The following is a 16,455-nucleotide window of genomic DNA, read 5'->3' on the forward strand; positions in this document are numbered from 1 at the left end:
CCCCCCTTAGTTTACCATTAAATGTACGCAGGTTTCAGAACTGTTGTTATGGGATAGTTTTGTATAGTCACTTTTCACAGCATAACTGGATTTTGTACATATATTAGTGGTTGGTCAATTTTACATTTGCCTTTATACCTTACTTACTGTCCTACCTATGTACTTTTATTCTCCTTTTTTTTATACAAAGCAGGGTACTTTATGTATATGTGAGACCTGGACGTTTCTAATTGGCTTACTTTAAATTTAGAATATTTTAGATGAGTGCCTACAGCATTGCTGTTTGTGTTTGGAAATCTCTTCAAACTTTTAAAAATGTTTGCGCGGAAACATAAGTAAATGCAAATCCTCTTTTGCAATGTGTGTACCAGCTACACTTGTTTAAATCCATATGTATTTTCTTAGACAATTACAGGTTTGAAGAATAAAACTATAAAACTCGGTGGGCAAAATATGGCCCACGGGTGGGATGCAGCCCACCAATTGACTGTATCCAGCCCACAGTCGCCTCCGCAGCACTCTCCACAGGCCCGAGTCCTCTCTGGGGCAGCCTGCACCACATTCTGGCCTGTACCCACCAAAGACACCGCCCTGGCCATGGCCAGTGTGTACAGCTTTCTGGTGGGGATGCTCCTGCTGCTGCTGCTACAGCCACCCAGGTACTGCTCAGCTCCCCCCACCTCCAGTGGCTCCTTCTGCCCCTGCTGTGCCACTCCTGCCAGGCAGGGGGGAAGCTGCAGCCAGTGTGTGGAGCTCTAGCTCCAGCTGCCTTCCACCCCCTTGGCTGTTTGGCATGATGAGCAGCCACCTGTGGGCAGCCAAGGGGGTGGAAGGCAGTTGGAGTGGCACAGCAGGAGCAGGGGGAAGATGAGCCTCTAGAGGCGGGGAGAAACTGAGCAGCACCCAGACAGCAGTGGAAGCAGCCCCATCAGGAAGCTATGCATGCTGGCCAGGCCAGGGCAGTTCTGTTGGTCAGTGTGGACAGGAGTGTGGTGTGGGTTCCTCAGGAGGGAGCAGGCATGGCTTCGCCTCATGCAGAGCATCATGGGCCGGATGGGAGCAGAATGGGGGGGTGGGATGCACCTCCTTGCCCTGCCCCAATCTGCTGCATGTGTGCCTCCCTCCCTCCCGCTCGCCTGGTTGGCTCCCTGGACCTAGTGCATGGGCAGCCCTCCTACACGCGCACACCCATCCTCCCACAACACCCACATGCACACACCCACCCACACATGCACACCCTCCCCCCACAAAATATGTAAGAATACATTTTTTATTTTGAGCTATTATGTAAGTGCATCTATATACACTATTCAAAAAAACATAAATCAGGACCACGGTTATTTTTTTTAAATAAAAAAAATAGAATAGTGCAGGGGTTGGCAGATCTGGCCCATGGGCCATATTCTGACTCACAGAGGGACTTGGCAGCCTGCAGCGAGCCCTTGGTCTTGCCTGGCTCAGGGGCTGTCTGGCCCATGGTGCATCCTGCCTCCCCCAGATACACAGCAGGGCTGGGGTGGCTCTGTGTCCAGACTTCATTTCTCAGCAGTTCTAGCAGTGGTGGCTCTATCCAGCTGCCGCCGCCACTGGTCCTAACTCCACGGAGGCCAGCCAGGATCTGTGTGGGCAGGGTCTGAGTGCCAGGCTGAGTACATAACCCAGGCCCTGGCCTGTCCTGCACAGGTGGTTGGGTTCCCTGCACTGCCTGCCCTGCCCACGATGTTATGGTGGGGGCTGGGCAGAAGCTGCTGCTTGGTGAGGGAAAGAAGTGGGGCCTGGTGGCAGGTGCAGCCACCTTCCCCTCACCGCTGCTGGGCCTCTTCCCTGCTGCCACCTCCGGGCTGCCCCAGGCCCTCGCACCCAGCAGGGCAGTGGTAGTGAGAAGGTGAGCCCCAGCGCAACTCCCAGGTGGCAGCAGTGAGAAGGGCCTGACAATGGCAAAGGGGGAGGTGGGTGTGCCTGCCCCTGGGGCCCGTTTTTTTCCCCCACTTGGAGTAGAAGTTTCTATCTGGCTGTTACCACTCACTGTGGCTGCAGTGGGTGGGTCTGGAGCGGGTACTGCAGGGACCCTGACCCCCTATGTGGGGTGGGTCGAGGCCGGGGCTGTGCACTGGTGGCGGCAGGGAGGGAGAGCCCTGGTGCAGGCTCTGGGTGGCCACAGCAAGAAGGCCCCTGCAGCAGGAAGGGGGAGACAGCCGTGCTCACTGCTGGGCCCTGCTTTTTTTCCTGCACCAAGCAGTAGCTTCTGCTCAGCCTCCCAAATAATTGCCCACCCCTAGTATAGTAGATGTTTGGCTTGTTTTACCTATGAATGGTTAAAATGGTATCTTCTGAAAGATTTTGTGTGTGACCCTCAACAACTCACCAAAACTCGTTAAGTGGCTTGCCAGCCAAAATAGTTGCCCACCCCGCTCTAAAAGATTACAAGAAACCTCAGTTAAAAACTTAATTACATATGCAACAGTTGTGTCAGATACCCTGCCAGTTCACGTTAAACCTGGTTCTCCAACAATGGTTCTGTTGTTCATTTCAGAACTGCTGCAGATTGCTGGAATCAGTCCACATGGTAATGCTTTAGGAGCATCAATGCAACAGCAAGTGAATCAGCAGATGCCTCAGGAGAAACGTGGAGGCGAAGTACTAGATTCAACCCATGATGACATAAAGCTTGAAAAAAGTAATATTTTGCTGCTTGGACCAACTGGGTCAGGTGTGTAATAGAGTGTTTGTATAGATTCCAACTCCTCTGTGGTACACATTCATATTTGCTGATGTATAGGATTGATGTAGATAATATATTTGAGGATATTTTTGTTACCAGTTGTAAGTAAAAGCATGGCATGTGACTAAAAGCAGAGAAACGCAAGTAATCTATTTAAACTGAGAACGTTGAGGGGAAGAGCTGTTACAAAAGAAATCTTGCCTATCCTGCCTTTTGACGAGCAGGTCTCAACTAGAGTTTTCAGTTGCATGCAATTTCTTTCTCCAAAGCATGAGACTTCCTAAGAAATTGAGAGCCTAAAGTGTGTAGAAGAAGTATGAGTAAGATGCTCCGTGATTTTTGTCTTTAGGAGTGATCGAATGGGATGCATTTTAGCTTTTAGTCAACCAATTTTGTGTGTGTGTTTGTGTGTGAGGGGGTGCCTTAGCTAATTTTGTTGCTTTGGCATCTTAATTGTTCTACGATATCCAATGCAGATTCCTAGTATTATTTTACAAGTAGGACATAAGCATGTTAAAGCAATGTGTTGAGGTGTTCCAACCCTCTGAAAATCTCATTGCAGGTTTCTGTTAACTAAAATAACATTTGGTAGCACTTTAGTATCTGCCTTTTTGATAAGATGTGGTGGATTGCTATGAACTAATATCTATTGGCAGAATGAGTTGCTGTTCTTGAAAGACAAATATGTGTGTATGTATGTATGGAGTTTTCCCCCTCCTCCCCATATGCACACAGCTCATAGGATTAACATAGAGAGTAAGGCTGGAACGGACCTCAGGAAGTCATCTAGTTCCAACCCTCTGTCCAAGGCAGACTCATCCCATATAAACCATCATATACAATTCCAGTTGTGTGCTTGAAGGCTAATCCCCAACCCCCATCAAAATGCTGAAAAGCTTGGGTTTGTCTACATGGAACGTCCTTGTCTTGTCCTAGACTGGAAACCTGCATGTAGGTAAATTGACAAATGAAAGCCAGCTCTGTTATGAAGCTCCTTTTGCAGAGGGCAATAATGTAACTGGTTTTCACTGAAAATTAAGGTTTATCTATTAACTGCCTTCAGTTAATTCATTTGTGGACCAGAAGTCTGGAAACTTTTCATTTAAACATGGGGTTTTGAGAGTGACCTCCTTGTCACCAGACTGTATTCACGTGGGCATCAGTGAATAGCCAGTTTAGACCTTTACGTAATGTATTTTGATATGCCACAAACATAGCATGAGTTCCCTGTTTCAAGAAATATTAGTCTAGCATAGTTATTTTGGGCAGCTGTGCCTGAATATTAGGAAAGATGGAAGGAAGTAAAAATGGAAGGCACGTAATAAGCAACAAATTAGCTGTTTTAGCCTGAGTCGCAGTAAAGGTGAACTGAAACAATTTGCTGTAAGTTGAAGCATACATAAAACAAACTGAAATTAGTTTTACAGTACTGTAATACAGTTAGTATAGCAAACACAACTAGATTATATTACAGCTCTCTCCTTTCCAACTGCCAGATTTTAAGTCTCTGTGAACTAACTAGTTTTCTGCAAAATTTAAAATGCATTCCCTACAATAAATTATTTCATGCAACAAAGAACCTTGACTGTAATCATCAAGCTACAAGGTAGAAAGTATCCCTGTAATGTGTCCCTGCAGTGTGCATCTGCAAATCGTATTTTCAAATATTAACAAATGAGTGCCAATATTTTATTTAAAACTCTAGAACTCTTGGTTCGGTGAGGATACCTTTTATTAGACCAACTAAGAAGTTCTGCGATTTCTTAGTTGGTCTAATAAAAGGTGTAATCTCTGAACCATGTCTTAGAGACAGCTTTGAGCACATGGATAAAATGTCATATAATGTTAAAATATTCAGTTAGCTGAGGACCAAAGCTGATGGCACATGCCATTTTAGAACAGACTTATCTAAAAGCATTATTGATGGAATTATGGAAGTTAATTGTCTAATGACGAATGATGGTTCTGGAAGGAGAATACTTGTGGTTTTGTATATTGCCACAGGATTTTTACGAATATTACAAAACAAGTTATGTAAATATATGTGTGGTGGTTTTCTCCTAGGCAAAACCCTGCTGGCTCAGACCTTAGCTAAATGCCTTGATGTACCTTTCGCTATCTGTGATTGTACTACCTTAACTCAAGCTGGCTACGTTGGTGAAGACATTGAATCCGTCATTGCAAAGCTACTGCAGGATGCCAACTATAATGTAGAAAAAGCCCAGCAAGGTAAACTTGAGCCATGTGACTTCAGAAGCTCTGAATAAACAGTTTGAAACTTAGCAAACCTTTCAAATAACCTGTTACATCTCTTCATAAACTTTTGTTTCATGTCATCTAGCAAGTTGCTGAAGTAATGTTCAGCAATCTGTTACATTGCTTTAGCAACCTGTTCTCTTTAAGACTGCATTTTTCTGAGTGCATAGGTTATATTTCTCTCTCCCAAAGAGAGCCTTCCTTAATTGCATTTTCTATAACTGTAGGAATTGTTTTTCTGGATGAAGTAGATAAGATTGGCAGTGTGCCAGGCATTCATCAGTTACGGGATGTAGGAGGAGAAGGCGTTCAGCAAGTAAGTACTTCATCTTTGTGGAACACTTCACCCATCAAGTCCCAGATCGTGTCTAAGTTTATAGATGCATATTTCATTAGCTTCTTCATTTTTAAACCCAGAACACTTCAGTTACTATTCCACCACCCTTCTCTACCCTTTCTTTTCCCCCCTGAAAAAGACCTGGATAAAACATGCAAGAGGCAAGATGCTTGTGTGGGTGGTCTCTTGTCAGACCCACTATAAATCTATTCTAACTGTAGACAAACTTCTGGCTATCAGCACCCTTTCTCTGGTTTCAGATGAAATAATTTTGTCAGAAGGCATTCTTATTTGCTTTCAGCTGAAAGGTTAGATAAACTGGACAACAGTAGCTAATTTTTTTCACTTTATTTAAATCCCTAAAGTCACTAAAAGTTCACGGACAAGTGAAAAATATTTAGAAATACCTCTGCTTATGTGGAAGATAGCATGTGAGAGGGTGAAAGACCTAGATTGTGTTTCTGCTTCTCTCAGCATTTGGCCTTGGGTAAATTACTTGCAACTTATTAATTCCACTGAAGTAATGAAGACCAAGTTACAAGAAAACAAACATCAGGATTCCATTATATACTTCAGCCCTGGAGCCAGATGGTCTTTAAACAGGATATTTGTTTTGGTGGTTCCTGCTTCACATTTGACGTAGAATTACAAAAAATGACTGCAGTGAAATTACTCTGTCTTTCTGCCTAGAGCGGGGAAGCTAGACCCAATGATCTGTGAGGTCCCTTCCAGCCCCTTAAAATCTATAAATCTATAAAATTTTATGTAGACCTGAAGAGAACCATACTGGCCTAATACTCTTATTTGCATGTGGCTAAACCTTACTTTCATCAGTGCATGGCCACAAAAAATTAATTTTGTTACTTGAAGGAAGATTCGACTATCGAATATGGAAAATTTGGTTTCTAAACTCCCTTCTTCTGTAGAAATGCAAAGTAATTATAGTAATTCTTAATATCTTTATAGGATGTATGTTTTGTTGCTTTGGAATACAGTATTGATCCAGGCAAGCATCTTGCTTAGCCCTCTGGCACTTGATATTATTTGCATTGTGAGCCAAATCCAGCTTGCCCCAATTGTGTACTCAGTCACTGAATTGTTGCGAGTAAGATGAGTGGAATTTGGTACACATTCTGGTTCAAGGTCACATCTAGACTATAAACTTACTTTGCTAGTGAGTAGTATCCTCCTCCAGGCTATTGTATTCCATACGTGTTAAAATACACTAGGAACACACTAGGAGCAGCGTAGGTGTCATGGTGCAGTGTTGCAGATAGTTAACAGCTTAACTTCTGGCAGTGTTAATTAGCCCAGACATAGGTGGGTTGCTTCCAGGCTGGGAGGTGGTGCTAAAAAGACAGCTTTGTGCATGCTGCTGCCCATCCCATAAGTGTGCAGATTCTTTATTTAATTCCTTGTATTGACTGTGTTCCTTCCTAGGGCTTGTTAAAGTTACTAGAAGGTACAATCGTAAATGTTCCAGAAAAGAATTCTCGTAAGCTGCGTGGTGAAACGGTGCAGGTTGATACAACAAATGTCCTCTTTGTAGCTTCTGGTGCTTTTAATGGTCTGGACAGAATTATCAGCAGGAGAAAAAATGAAAAGGTGAGGATGCATGGTTTTAAAATAGCTCTTTTTGGTACCTCTTGGTAGCAGCTTTTAGGACTGGCATAGGGCAAATTGTATCTGCAGATTCCATTTTCTCTGTGCCTCAGACTGAATTCTGATATGAAGAGAGCTAAGTTTGAGGGGGAAAAAATCTGCCTTATTTGTTAAAAGTGGCATACCTGTGTGAAACTCAGTTCTGCATGTGGTGATGGTAGGGCTTCTGCATGTGATAGTAGGGCTTCATTGGAGGAAATCCATTGAAAACAGTGTGAACCTGAGAACAAACATTGAAAAACTAGGGGAAACTTTTCCTGTTTTACGTGAGTGCCAACAGCTTCACTTGTAATATCTGTTGGCCAAACAGACCGTGGCTATTATTTGTAATGTTTAGGTGAACAGAAGAAAATACTTGTTCAATTTCAGCTTTTAGATCAGTAATTGGATATGTATAAGCTTCCTCTTTCTGGATGACATAATCAGCCTACCTAGGGCTTCTGGTAGGAGGAAGTTGAGTTGCTTTTGTTTTCAGTAGGGGAGATATCTAATGATAAGTTTGGAACTACTGCATATTTGGAAAGCTGGGGGTTTTTTTTGTGTAGCTAGTGTTTTTGACTAGGGGTTCATATAGACTTGGCTTAACTTTGTATTAACTTAGCTTCAAGAACGTATGGAGGTTGCAAGTAGATTATTTCAGCATGTGGTGTTGCAGATGATGCATGTTTTGCATGTGTAGCAAATCTTAGCTATCTAACAAGCCACAAATATGTGTGATGTCTGTTTTGCAGTATCTTGGTTTTGGGACACCCTCTAATTTGGGGAAGGGCAGAAGGGCTGCAGCAGCAGCTGACCTTGCTAACATAAGTGGGGAGACAGACGCGCAACAAGACATTGAAGAAAAGGATCGCCTGTTGCGCCATGTTGAAGCTCGAGATCTCATTGAATTTGGCATGATTCCAGAGTTTGTGGGACGTTTGCCCGTGGTGGTTCCTTTGCACAGCCTAGATGAAAAAACACTCGTGCGGATTCTTACTGAGCCACGAAATGCGGTGGTTCCTCAGTACCAGGCATTATTCAGCATGGATAAGGTGTGATTTTTGTCTTATTCTTTGACCTCCCTTCAATACTTGTCTATACTAATGTCTTCTCTGTGGCTAAAGAAAAGAGTCATCCCTTTGTTCAAAGGTAAGTAATTGGAGTTGTGTGAATGCATACTTGCTGGAGGATGTTTTTGTTCGTTGAGACTGAATGATCGCAAGTAGATTCAGCTTGACGGGAGATTCTGTAATCTTGCTGTGAACTGCTTGCTGACTCCTCTGTTCTAATGTCAGATTCAGTGAGTTTTGAGCAGTTTTTATTTTTATCTCATGGCAAAGCAACGTACACTGCATAAAGGAAGCTGGAGGCTGCCACCCGTTGTTTTCATGCCAGGAAATGAAGACTCCCAGATATAAGGAGTTGAGCAAGACGTTATTGCATGAATTGCATTTTCCTTGTATATAGCGGTCAGGTGACATAAAGAATGTGTAAATACTTACTTTTTTCCCCCCTGTCTTCTGACCTCTGTGTTATAATTTGCCAATTGTGTTTCCTAATTTCTCGTGAGAGAGAGATGGAAATTCAGCAAATGCCCATGTGGACTGGTTTGACCAAACATACAGCAAACCTTTTGACATTATTCTGCTAGCTAGGTGTGTAATTTATTCTGTTTTGATTCAAGTTAGCTTTGAAACCTTGAGTCCAGGAATCTAAAGGTATAAGATGGGGTTTTTTTTGTTTTTATTCCTATCTGCCATGTTTCCATGAATCCTAGTTTTCCTCCTTGAAATGTTATCAAGTGATATGTTTTTTGGTTGGGGGGTTGGCTAGAAATTGCAAGAAGGAAGGTATGATAACATTTAGTTCATTTTCACCAGTGTTTGTATTTGTCCTTAAAACCTCTACCACAGAGACAAACAGTTATTTTGGGTGGAGGGCTGCTTCTCCCCCTACCCCGACAATTGGCCCACTACCTGGTCACCATATTGGGACTAGAAGTCCCATGGCCTAGCCCCTGACCTTTGCCACCAGAAGTCCCTCCCCCCTGGAAATGCTCATGTGGGGGGTGGGGGTGGTGATGTTTGCCATCTTAGAACCAGGAAAAAAACAAATCATACAGTAAAAGTCAAACACCTACTAGAATATATTTTAATTTTATTACAAGATCATTTATCATGATTTGTGTTTGTGTAGTGTATATAGAAGGGATTGCATAATAACTCAAAAATAATCTCTTATATTGTGTGGGGGGGAATGTGTGCATATGTGGGGATGGAGGTTTGTGGGGTGTGAGAGAGGGTGGGGGGACCCCCCACTCCCCCACATGGCATACAGCCCTCAATGCCAGCAGCAGGCAGGGGGGCTCAGGGAGCTTATGCCCGGCACAGGCTCTAGTGCCTGGTGGAGCGCAGCTTCGGCCAGCACTGCACGCGGTGGGGAGGAGCGCAGCCTGTCTGTCTGCCTCTATCGCGGGGGCTCTGTGCTGCATGCCTTCAGCTCCTGTACTCGCACTGGGGGAAGCAGTGCTCTGCTGGACTCTGCAGTGAAGCAGGGAATTGGGGCTCCTTCCACTCCCAGCAGAGTCACAGCAGGAGGCAGGGAAGGCAGCTGGCTGCAGTGTGGTTCTTCCCCCATTGCGAGTGTGGGAGTTGCAGGTTTACAGCCCCTGCCATAGAGGCAGCAGCAGGAGCCAACTGGGAACCACAGTAGCTGCATTCTTCGGTCCTGGCATTGTGGCTGAGAACTGCACAGTGTGGCACGGAGCTCGCTGGCTTGGCCAGGCACCTCCTGGTAGTGTGCAGTTCCTGGCTGCAATTCAGAAAACAGCAGAAGCCAGTCCAATCCCCACATTTTCTAGCTGGCTCCTGCTCCCACTCCCACTCGCTGCCACTTTCTTTCCTGCATCTGCTGCCACTTCCCTTCCTCACCCACCGCTGCCACCATGGCCGCCCCCATGTGTTGCCAGAGCGGTGGGCTTCCTGGCTGCATGGCCAGGACTGCACAGCACAGCAGGAGCCAGCTGGGAACTGTGTGGTGCCAGCTGGGCCGGGCTGGCTCCTACTGTGCTGGCCATCCTCTTCCCACTCTGCCCTTTCCTGCTCCACCCATCTTATTCTCCACTTTTGGCTAGAGGGAGGTGGGAAACGGTCCCAGGCCAGAAGCCTCTAATAGGCAGAAACTTCCAGTTGTGAGCTGGACATCGGCGGGGGGCAGGCCCTGCTGCTGCTGGGTCCTGCCACTGGAGCCTCCTGGGTCATCTTTGACAGGCAGCCAGAGGCAGATAAATTTTACTTGTCTAATTTTTTAGGGGCCCTACAGGTCATTTTGTCCACACCTGCTCTGCTGTTTTGGTACCATGTCTATAAGGCTACTCTGGCCTTTTTCCATAACAGGTCATGTTTATGTTGTTTGGACCTAGTTCAAGGCCCTGGACTACTATAGAGACGTTTTATAGTACAGTAAAAGTTCTGTTAACCGGTATCTTACGAAAGGGTATGCTCCATTAACTGGCATGCCGGCTTGTAAGATGAAGTGAAACCAGAAGTGCCCATCGTGGCACTTCTGGTTTCTCTGAGCCCCCACGGCCTGGGGCAAAGCAGCCTGTGATGCTAAGCCTCCGTGGCCCTGGGACAAAACAGGATGTGGGGCCCGGCTCCCTGTCCCACAGAGCCTGCAGGGCCCACAGGAGGGATGATGATGTGGCAGGAAGGGTGGTAATGTCATGGGAGGGGCAGCGGCACACCTCAGACGTGGCAGGAGAAGTGGTGGCCTGGGCCACTCAATTAACCAGCATATTTTGTTATCCAGCATCCCCCATTCCTGGGGGATGCCAGATAACAGCTTTTACTGTAATATAAAAATTGAACCATTTCTACTTGCACAAAAACTGATTAGAACAGACTATTTTGTGGAAGCTAGTTCGAATGTAATTGGTTAGATTGGGTCCTGGTGAAAACTAGAGGTCTGGTGAATACATGGGTCTGATATTAGATTGGCACCAATATAAAGAAAAATGCCTGTATTGGAAATCGGCCATACCAGGCCAATAACTTGGTTGATAAATGGCCTGTGCATGCGCACATCCATAGCGCAGCACAGGCAGTGAGAAGCACAGCCCGGCAGCGTGGAGAGCTGCCTCTAGCTGGTAAGTCTGGTGTGTTGAAGGGGTGGGGGGAAGGGAAGAAGCATGGGTGGGGCAGATCAAGGCCCCCGCACTGAGGGAGGAGTGGGGCTGGGGTGGGCTTGGGACAGAGCCGCGGATCAATGGTAGGGGGAGGGAGGAAGCAGCGTGCACTACTGATCCAGCGGCTTATCTGGCACTCGCCTGCTCATCCAGCAGCTCCTGCTGCTCAGATCTGCCCAGGGCGGGCTGGGGCAAGGGCAGGGGATACACCAGGCTTTTCCCGGCTGGGCTGGGCTCAGGTTGGGCAGCCATGGCGCTGGGAATTGGGCGGGGAAGGGGGGGTTGCAGCCACCCTAGAATTCGCTGTAGTCCCCTCCCAGGACCATCACCTCCTGGCCTGAGCCCAGCTGGGAAAAGCTTGGCACAGCCCCAGCACATCCCACACAGATCTGGAGCCACCTCCTGCACCCCCTTGCTATCCCAGACGAGTGGTGAGAGCCACCAGGCGAGTGCCAGATGAGCCGCTGAACGAGTGACATGCAGTGGCAGGAGCCACCCTCCGGACTAGCCACAGCTCCATCCTGCACCTGCACCTGCCCCACCCTGGCTGGGCAGTGTTTGGCCCAGCCCCACTCTCTTCCCTTTCTGTGGGGGCCTTGATCTGCCCCAATCCCCATGCCCCTTCCCTTCTTCCTCCCCTTCTACCACACCAGACTTACCAGTTGTACACAGCTCTCCAAGCTGCCAGGCTGATACGGAAATCAGATCAGTATTGGCCAATATGCCTCCTTAAAAAATCAGGTATCAGTATCAGCCCCAAAAACCGCTATCAGTGCACCTCTAGTATAAACCTCCATCCTTGGACCAGGGAACCTAAGACCGCCATCATGACTGGCCATATCACAGTCTCATGTGCTGTTGACTGCAGAAACTAGCCTGACTTAACCATACCAATCTGCCAAAACACTGTGGCTTGGGACAGACCTTGGGCTACTTTTTTCATAGTGAAGTATATGCATAGTCCAGGGGACCAGTGCCAAAGTAAAAACCCTAAATAAGAGTGGAAGATGCTGCAGTCCAGAGGGCTCGGGTGAGATCTTTCTGTTTGAATACTTTGTATGGAAAAAGTTACCAAAGGATGAGCTAATCATTTAAAATACTTGCAGGCAATTTTGCCACAAGCATGGTTAAAAGAAAGATGGGAAAAACATAGACATACAAATAAAATATCCAATGTTACTTTTCTACACATAGTGTGAATTAAATGTGACTGAAGATGCACTGAAAGCCATAGCCAGACTGGCTCTGGACAGGAAGACTGGTGCAAGAGGTCTTCGATCTATAATGGTGAGCTCTTCATTAAGTAGCACTAATTATTTGTATCCTGAGTAGATGTATTTGAATTATGCACGTTGTCCTTGCCAAGAGAGTTTGTTCTTTAAGGGTAATTTAAGTGGGATGTTCAGGTATAGAGAATAAACCTTTTCCCAGTGGTAAGGGTGGTCAGATTTCTTCTAGTAGAGTACCCAACCAACCATTATTGTGTGAAGGACTAGGTGTAATACGTTTGTTTTTCTTTTCTCATAGGAGAAGTTGTTGCTGGAGCCCATGTTCGAAGTACCGAATTCTGACATTGTATGTGTGGAGGTTGACAAAGATGTTGTAGAAGGCAAAAAAGAGCCAGGATACATTAGGTAAAATAGGAATGGCAATACCACAGCAGACTGATAACACACCTAGGCAAGTGCCCTAATGCTTGTCAACTAGGTGTGTTAGAAACAAGAAAACAAAAATTGTGTGCGCCATTTAAAACAAAGAATCCTTTCTACGTGCTGTACACAGTAGGTAAAGGGCACTTACTACATAGTCTAGACACCTTGGCTGCTTTCTGATTTAAAAATCAGAAATCATTCTGATTATAAAAATTACTGTAAATCACCAAATACATTTAAACTCATGACATTTGTTTTACCTTGACATTTGCCTGTCTGTGGGTAAATAGCACAATGACTTTATCAAGAACATAAAACGCTCTGTTTAAATGGGTGATTGAGTTAAATTTTCTGAAGAAGAGGGGGAATTATCATTGTTAGTCCTTAGGAGTGGGCAGGACATTGAAATTCTTGGAGAAAAAAGTCAAAACTGGCTCCTTTGATTCTCTTAGTCTGATGTAGCCCAAAGTTGATGGCTACCTGGGCTGTCTGCAAGGTATTTCTGCTGGTATTCCTGAGAGGGGTTGAGGCTCTGCTTGCCACAAAGGTGAAAGGATGGGGAAAGGAGTTCCTGGAGGTGGCTGGTTGGCTGAATTCCTGTTTTAATTCCTGTAATAATTACTTCAATGCTGCTAGGATGATACTATATTAGTGATGAGTTAGAGCATCTAAAGACTTGGACAAAGGGTGATTTTTAAGTCTCATTAACTAGTGTGTGATGCAGATATGGGAAGAGGTCTTGTGTTTAAGAGACAAGACTAGGAGTCAGGAGTTGTAGGTCTCGTAAAGCTCCCACGTGGCATTCATTAAGGTACATACTTTTTCTGGCTAATGGAAATAATGCTGCTATTTACTTCACATTGATGCTGAGGCTTAATTCAGCATGTTGATTTTCTCCTGTAGAAGGAACCGCTGATGTGTAAACCAGTATTCTCTCGGTAACAGTTGAATTAAGTGCAGAATATGTGTCACTGGGTCTGCGTTATTCCAAGGTTAAGCTTTGCCAGTTATCACAAAAGAATTCTGTGATTAACTCTTTCAAGCAAGTAAATTGGGTTTTTAAAATGAAACTTTTGGCCTGAGTGTTTTAAAGTAGAAAATGTGCTGTCTCCATCCCAGTCATCCTGCCTTCATTCTCTTCTCAGATTTTAACATACCTGATCAATTCATTTTAATTGTAGGGCTCCGACTAAAGATTCATCTGAGGAAGAGTATGACTCCGGAGTTGAAGAGGAAGGCTGGCCACGTCAAGCAGACGCTGCAAACAATTAAGTACTGTCAAAAGGCTCTCCTGCATAAAGCACACTTGGTTATTACAAGGTCATGCTGGGCTTTAGTCTGACACTAAAGGCGTTGGATCTATCCAGCATATGATACATGGTCAAAAAACTTGCAATTAAATAAATCAGATCATGTATTTATTGTATCATCACATTGATTTTTCTTCACTGGACATTATTTGGACTTTGGTGGTATAATGTCAAGTATAAATTGTACATTATTTTTGTTCAGTTTAAAAAAAAATGCTCTAACAAACTTGGCAGCACCTGGGTTGCTTTCTGGAACTAAACCCAATGCAGGTATTGCCAACAGCTAAAAAAACTTTTATGGTTAATATTACTCTACAAATGGGAAAATAAGCTTAATATTAACTAGAGGATAGATAAACTATGAATTCATCTTATAATTCACTTGGGTTAAGTTCAGGTCAGTGTTAAGTTTCTGTTCATTTTCAGAACCAAATGGGTGCTGGAGGGATTTGTTACATTTGTCTTGAGAAATGCCCGAAACTGGACTTTCCAAATCTCAGATACTGCTTTATGACCCTTTTCTGCAAGTCTGCTAAAATGTAACACATTTACGATAATTGGATACAATATCTAATGCCATTTCCTAACTTCTTTACCTTGCCATTAGCTATAGGTTTAACAGAGCCTCTGGAATACCGAGAGAGCCGGTGAAACCTGCTGGATTTGTGGAGGACAGTGAAGATGTAAAGGCAGTGGTATATACCATGTTGGCATAACATTTTTAAATATTTATGTTCTAATATATGCATTTTGTTCGAATTATCGGAACTATTGTGCATCAATTTTTTGGTGCCAGATATTTGCCCAACCTATCTTCTTATAACATTAAGAGATGAAGACAGTAAAGTTATTGTATAATATTTTTGATGTAATCAATAGTGACTGTACACATGACCATGCTTTTTTAAAGTTACACACTTAAATGCTGGTGTTGCATCTTGTGTTTTTGTCTTTTGATTTTTAGATCTGCAGCAAAGCAAAGACCCCTGATTTTCTGTTTTACACCCAAATAAATTTAATAATCCTTTAGGAAAGTGTTTGTGAAAACTCTAAAGGACTTGTATGGCTTTTGATTCATTTAAAAAATTAAAATGGATATCTACAACTGCTTTATTCTTTACAGTGATGTGAGTCTCGCTTTTCGTAAGTCCTGAATTTTGATTCATACTTGCTAATGAAAACCTTCATTACCATTTTTAGTTTAGTAATAGCAGTAATTGTTTGTACTATTGATTTTTATTGGTCCTAGTAGCCCTCATTGTCTCATGAATAGTTTAGGATTTAACATTTAAATAAGAAAGTCATGTCATACTTTATGTGCTTTTAGAAAACAGATACAGTAAACATGACTTTAAACCAGCTGCAGCGATGTTTTTCTTTTTCTGGTCATGGGTCAGAAAAGGCTAACTTTCAAAGCTCAGGAAAGATTCAGGAGGTGATCAGTTTAACTTAGCATAAACTCTCAGACTTCGGTTATCCTATCCTCCTTTTCCTTTTTGTAGACTGAAAAGTAAAATGGTTTTTAATTCTGTTAGAAATGACCTTTTTCCCCCCAAATGGACTGAAGGCCATTTTAATGAAAACCAACAAACAACTTAGTTTTGAAAGTTGTTGAGAAATGTGTAATCAAGAAAAGTTTTTAAAGAAACAAAATGCTGTGTAACTACTCTTTGTACTTCCAAACCAGCTTTGGTGTTTGAATAAAACAGCAGATATTCATGAACCGCCTATCTCTGTCATCCCACTTGCTGACACAGGCTCAGCTCTAGGTGCAAGGCAGGTGAAATGAGGAGCCTGCCTGGGCAGCGCTTTCACTCTCCTGGTTCCCATGCGGTGGCCTTCCCGCAGATCCCCCTCCTGCTTTGGAGTTGACTTTTAACATGGTTTCATGTACCTGAGAAAGGGATGGTGCCGTTGGGATGGAGCTGGCTCGCTGCGACTCTTCCTGTGTCCTCCTCGCCGCGGCATGCACGCGCTAGCCCAGATCTGGTCTGTGCAGTGGCAGAGCGCTGCTTGTCCCAAGCCCGGCGGTGACAGCGGGGGAGGAGAGGAGCAAGGGGGCCCCCTGGCCCCGCACCAGCCGTGCCCAGCTGCTTGGGCGAGGCAGCGCCAGCTTGGCCCCTAGCAACCCTCCCCCTGCTGCACCTCCTCCTGCACCTTCCAGGCCCATGGACCGGCCCCACCCTGCCCTCCATGCGTATTCATCACTGGCCCACGTGTGCGCATGTCCTCATACCTACTCTTCCCCGCCCGCCTCATGCATATTCATCACTAGCCGGCCTAACCACTTGCCCCCTCATGCATATTCAGCACCAGCAGCCCCCTACATCTTGGCGCATACGCAACACTCA

General features: G+C 44.8%; 1 protein-coding gene and 1 long non-coding RNA gene across 3 annotated transcripts in view; one reads left to right on the forward strand and one right to left on the reverse strand.

Moving 5' to 3' along the window:
* CLPX (caseinolytic mitochondrial matrix peptidase chaperone subunit) overlaps positions 1-15,827 on the forward strand; it is a 39,234-nt gene extending 23,407 nt beyond the window's left edge. For both annotated transcript variants that reach the window (XM_019533807.1, XM_019533808.1), the window contains 8 exons: positions 2,534-2,710; positions 4,787-4,951; positions 5,206-5,294; positions 6,756-6,920; positions 7,709-8,008; positions 12,337-12,429; positions 12,670-12,776; positions 13,976-15,827. In XM_019533807.1, coding sequence (XP_019389352.1) covers positions 2,534-2,710; positions 4,787-4,951; positions 5,206-5,294; positions 6,756-6,920; positions 7,709-8,008; positions 12,337-12,429; positions 12,670-12,776; positions 13,976-14,066 — 1,187 coding nt within the window. In that variant the 3' untranslated portion in view covers positions 14,067-15,827. The remainder of the gene's footprint in view (positions 1-2,533; positions 2,711-4,786; positions 4,952-5,205; positions 5,295-6,755; positions 6,921-7,708; positions 8,009-12,336; positions 12,430-12,669; positions 12,777-13,975) is intronic.
* On the reverse strand, positions 13,153-14,024 carry LOC109309176. The gene is made up of 2 exons (XR_002100827.1): positions 13,952-14,024; positions 13,153-13,423 (listed from the first exon to the last, which is right to left on the reverse strand). It is a non-coding gene; the product is annotated as an uncharacterized LOC109309176 (long non-coding RNA).
* Positions 15,828-16,455: the final 628 nt, after the last annotated feature.

This window comes from Crocodylus porosus, unplaced genomic scaffold, assembly GCF_001723895.1.
Source record: "Crocodylus porosus isolate Cpor-Errol unplaced genomic scaffold, CroPor_comp1, whole genome shotgun sequence".
NCBI classification, from domain to species: domain Eukaryota; kingdom Metazoa; phylum Chordata; order Crocodylia; family Crocodylidae; genus Crocodylus; species Crocodylus porosus.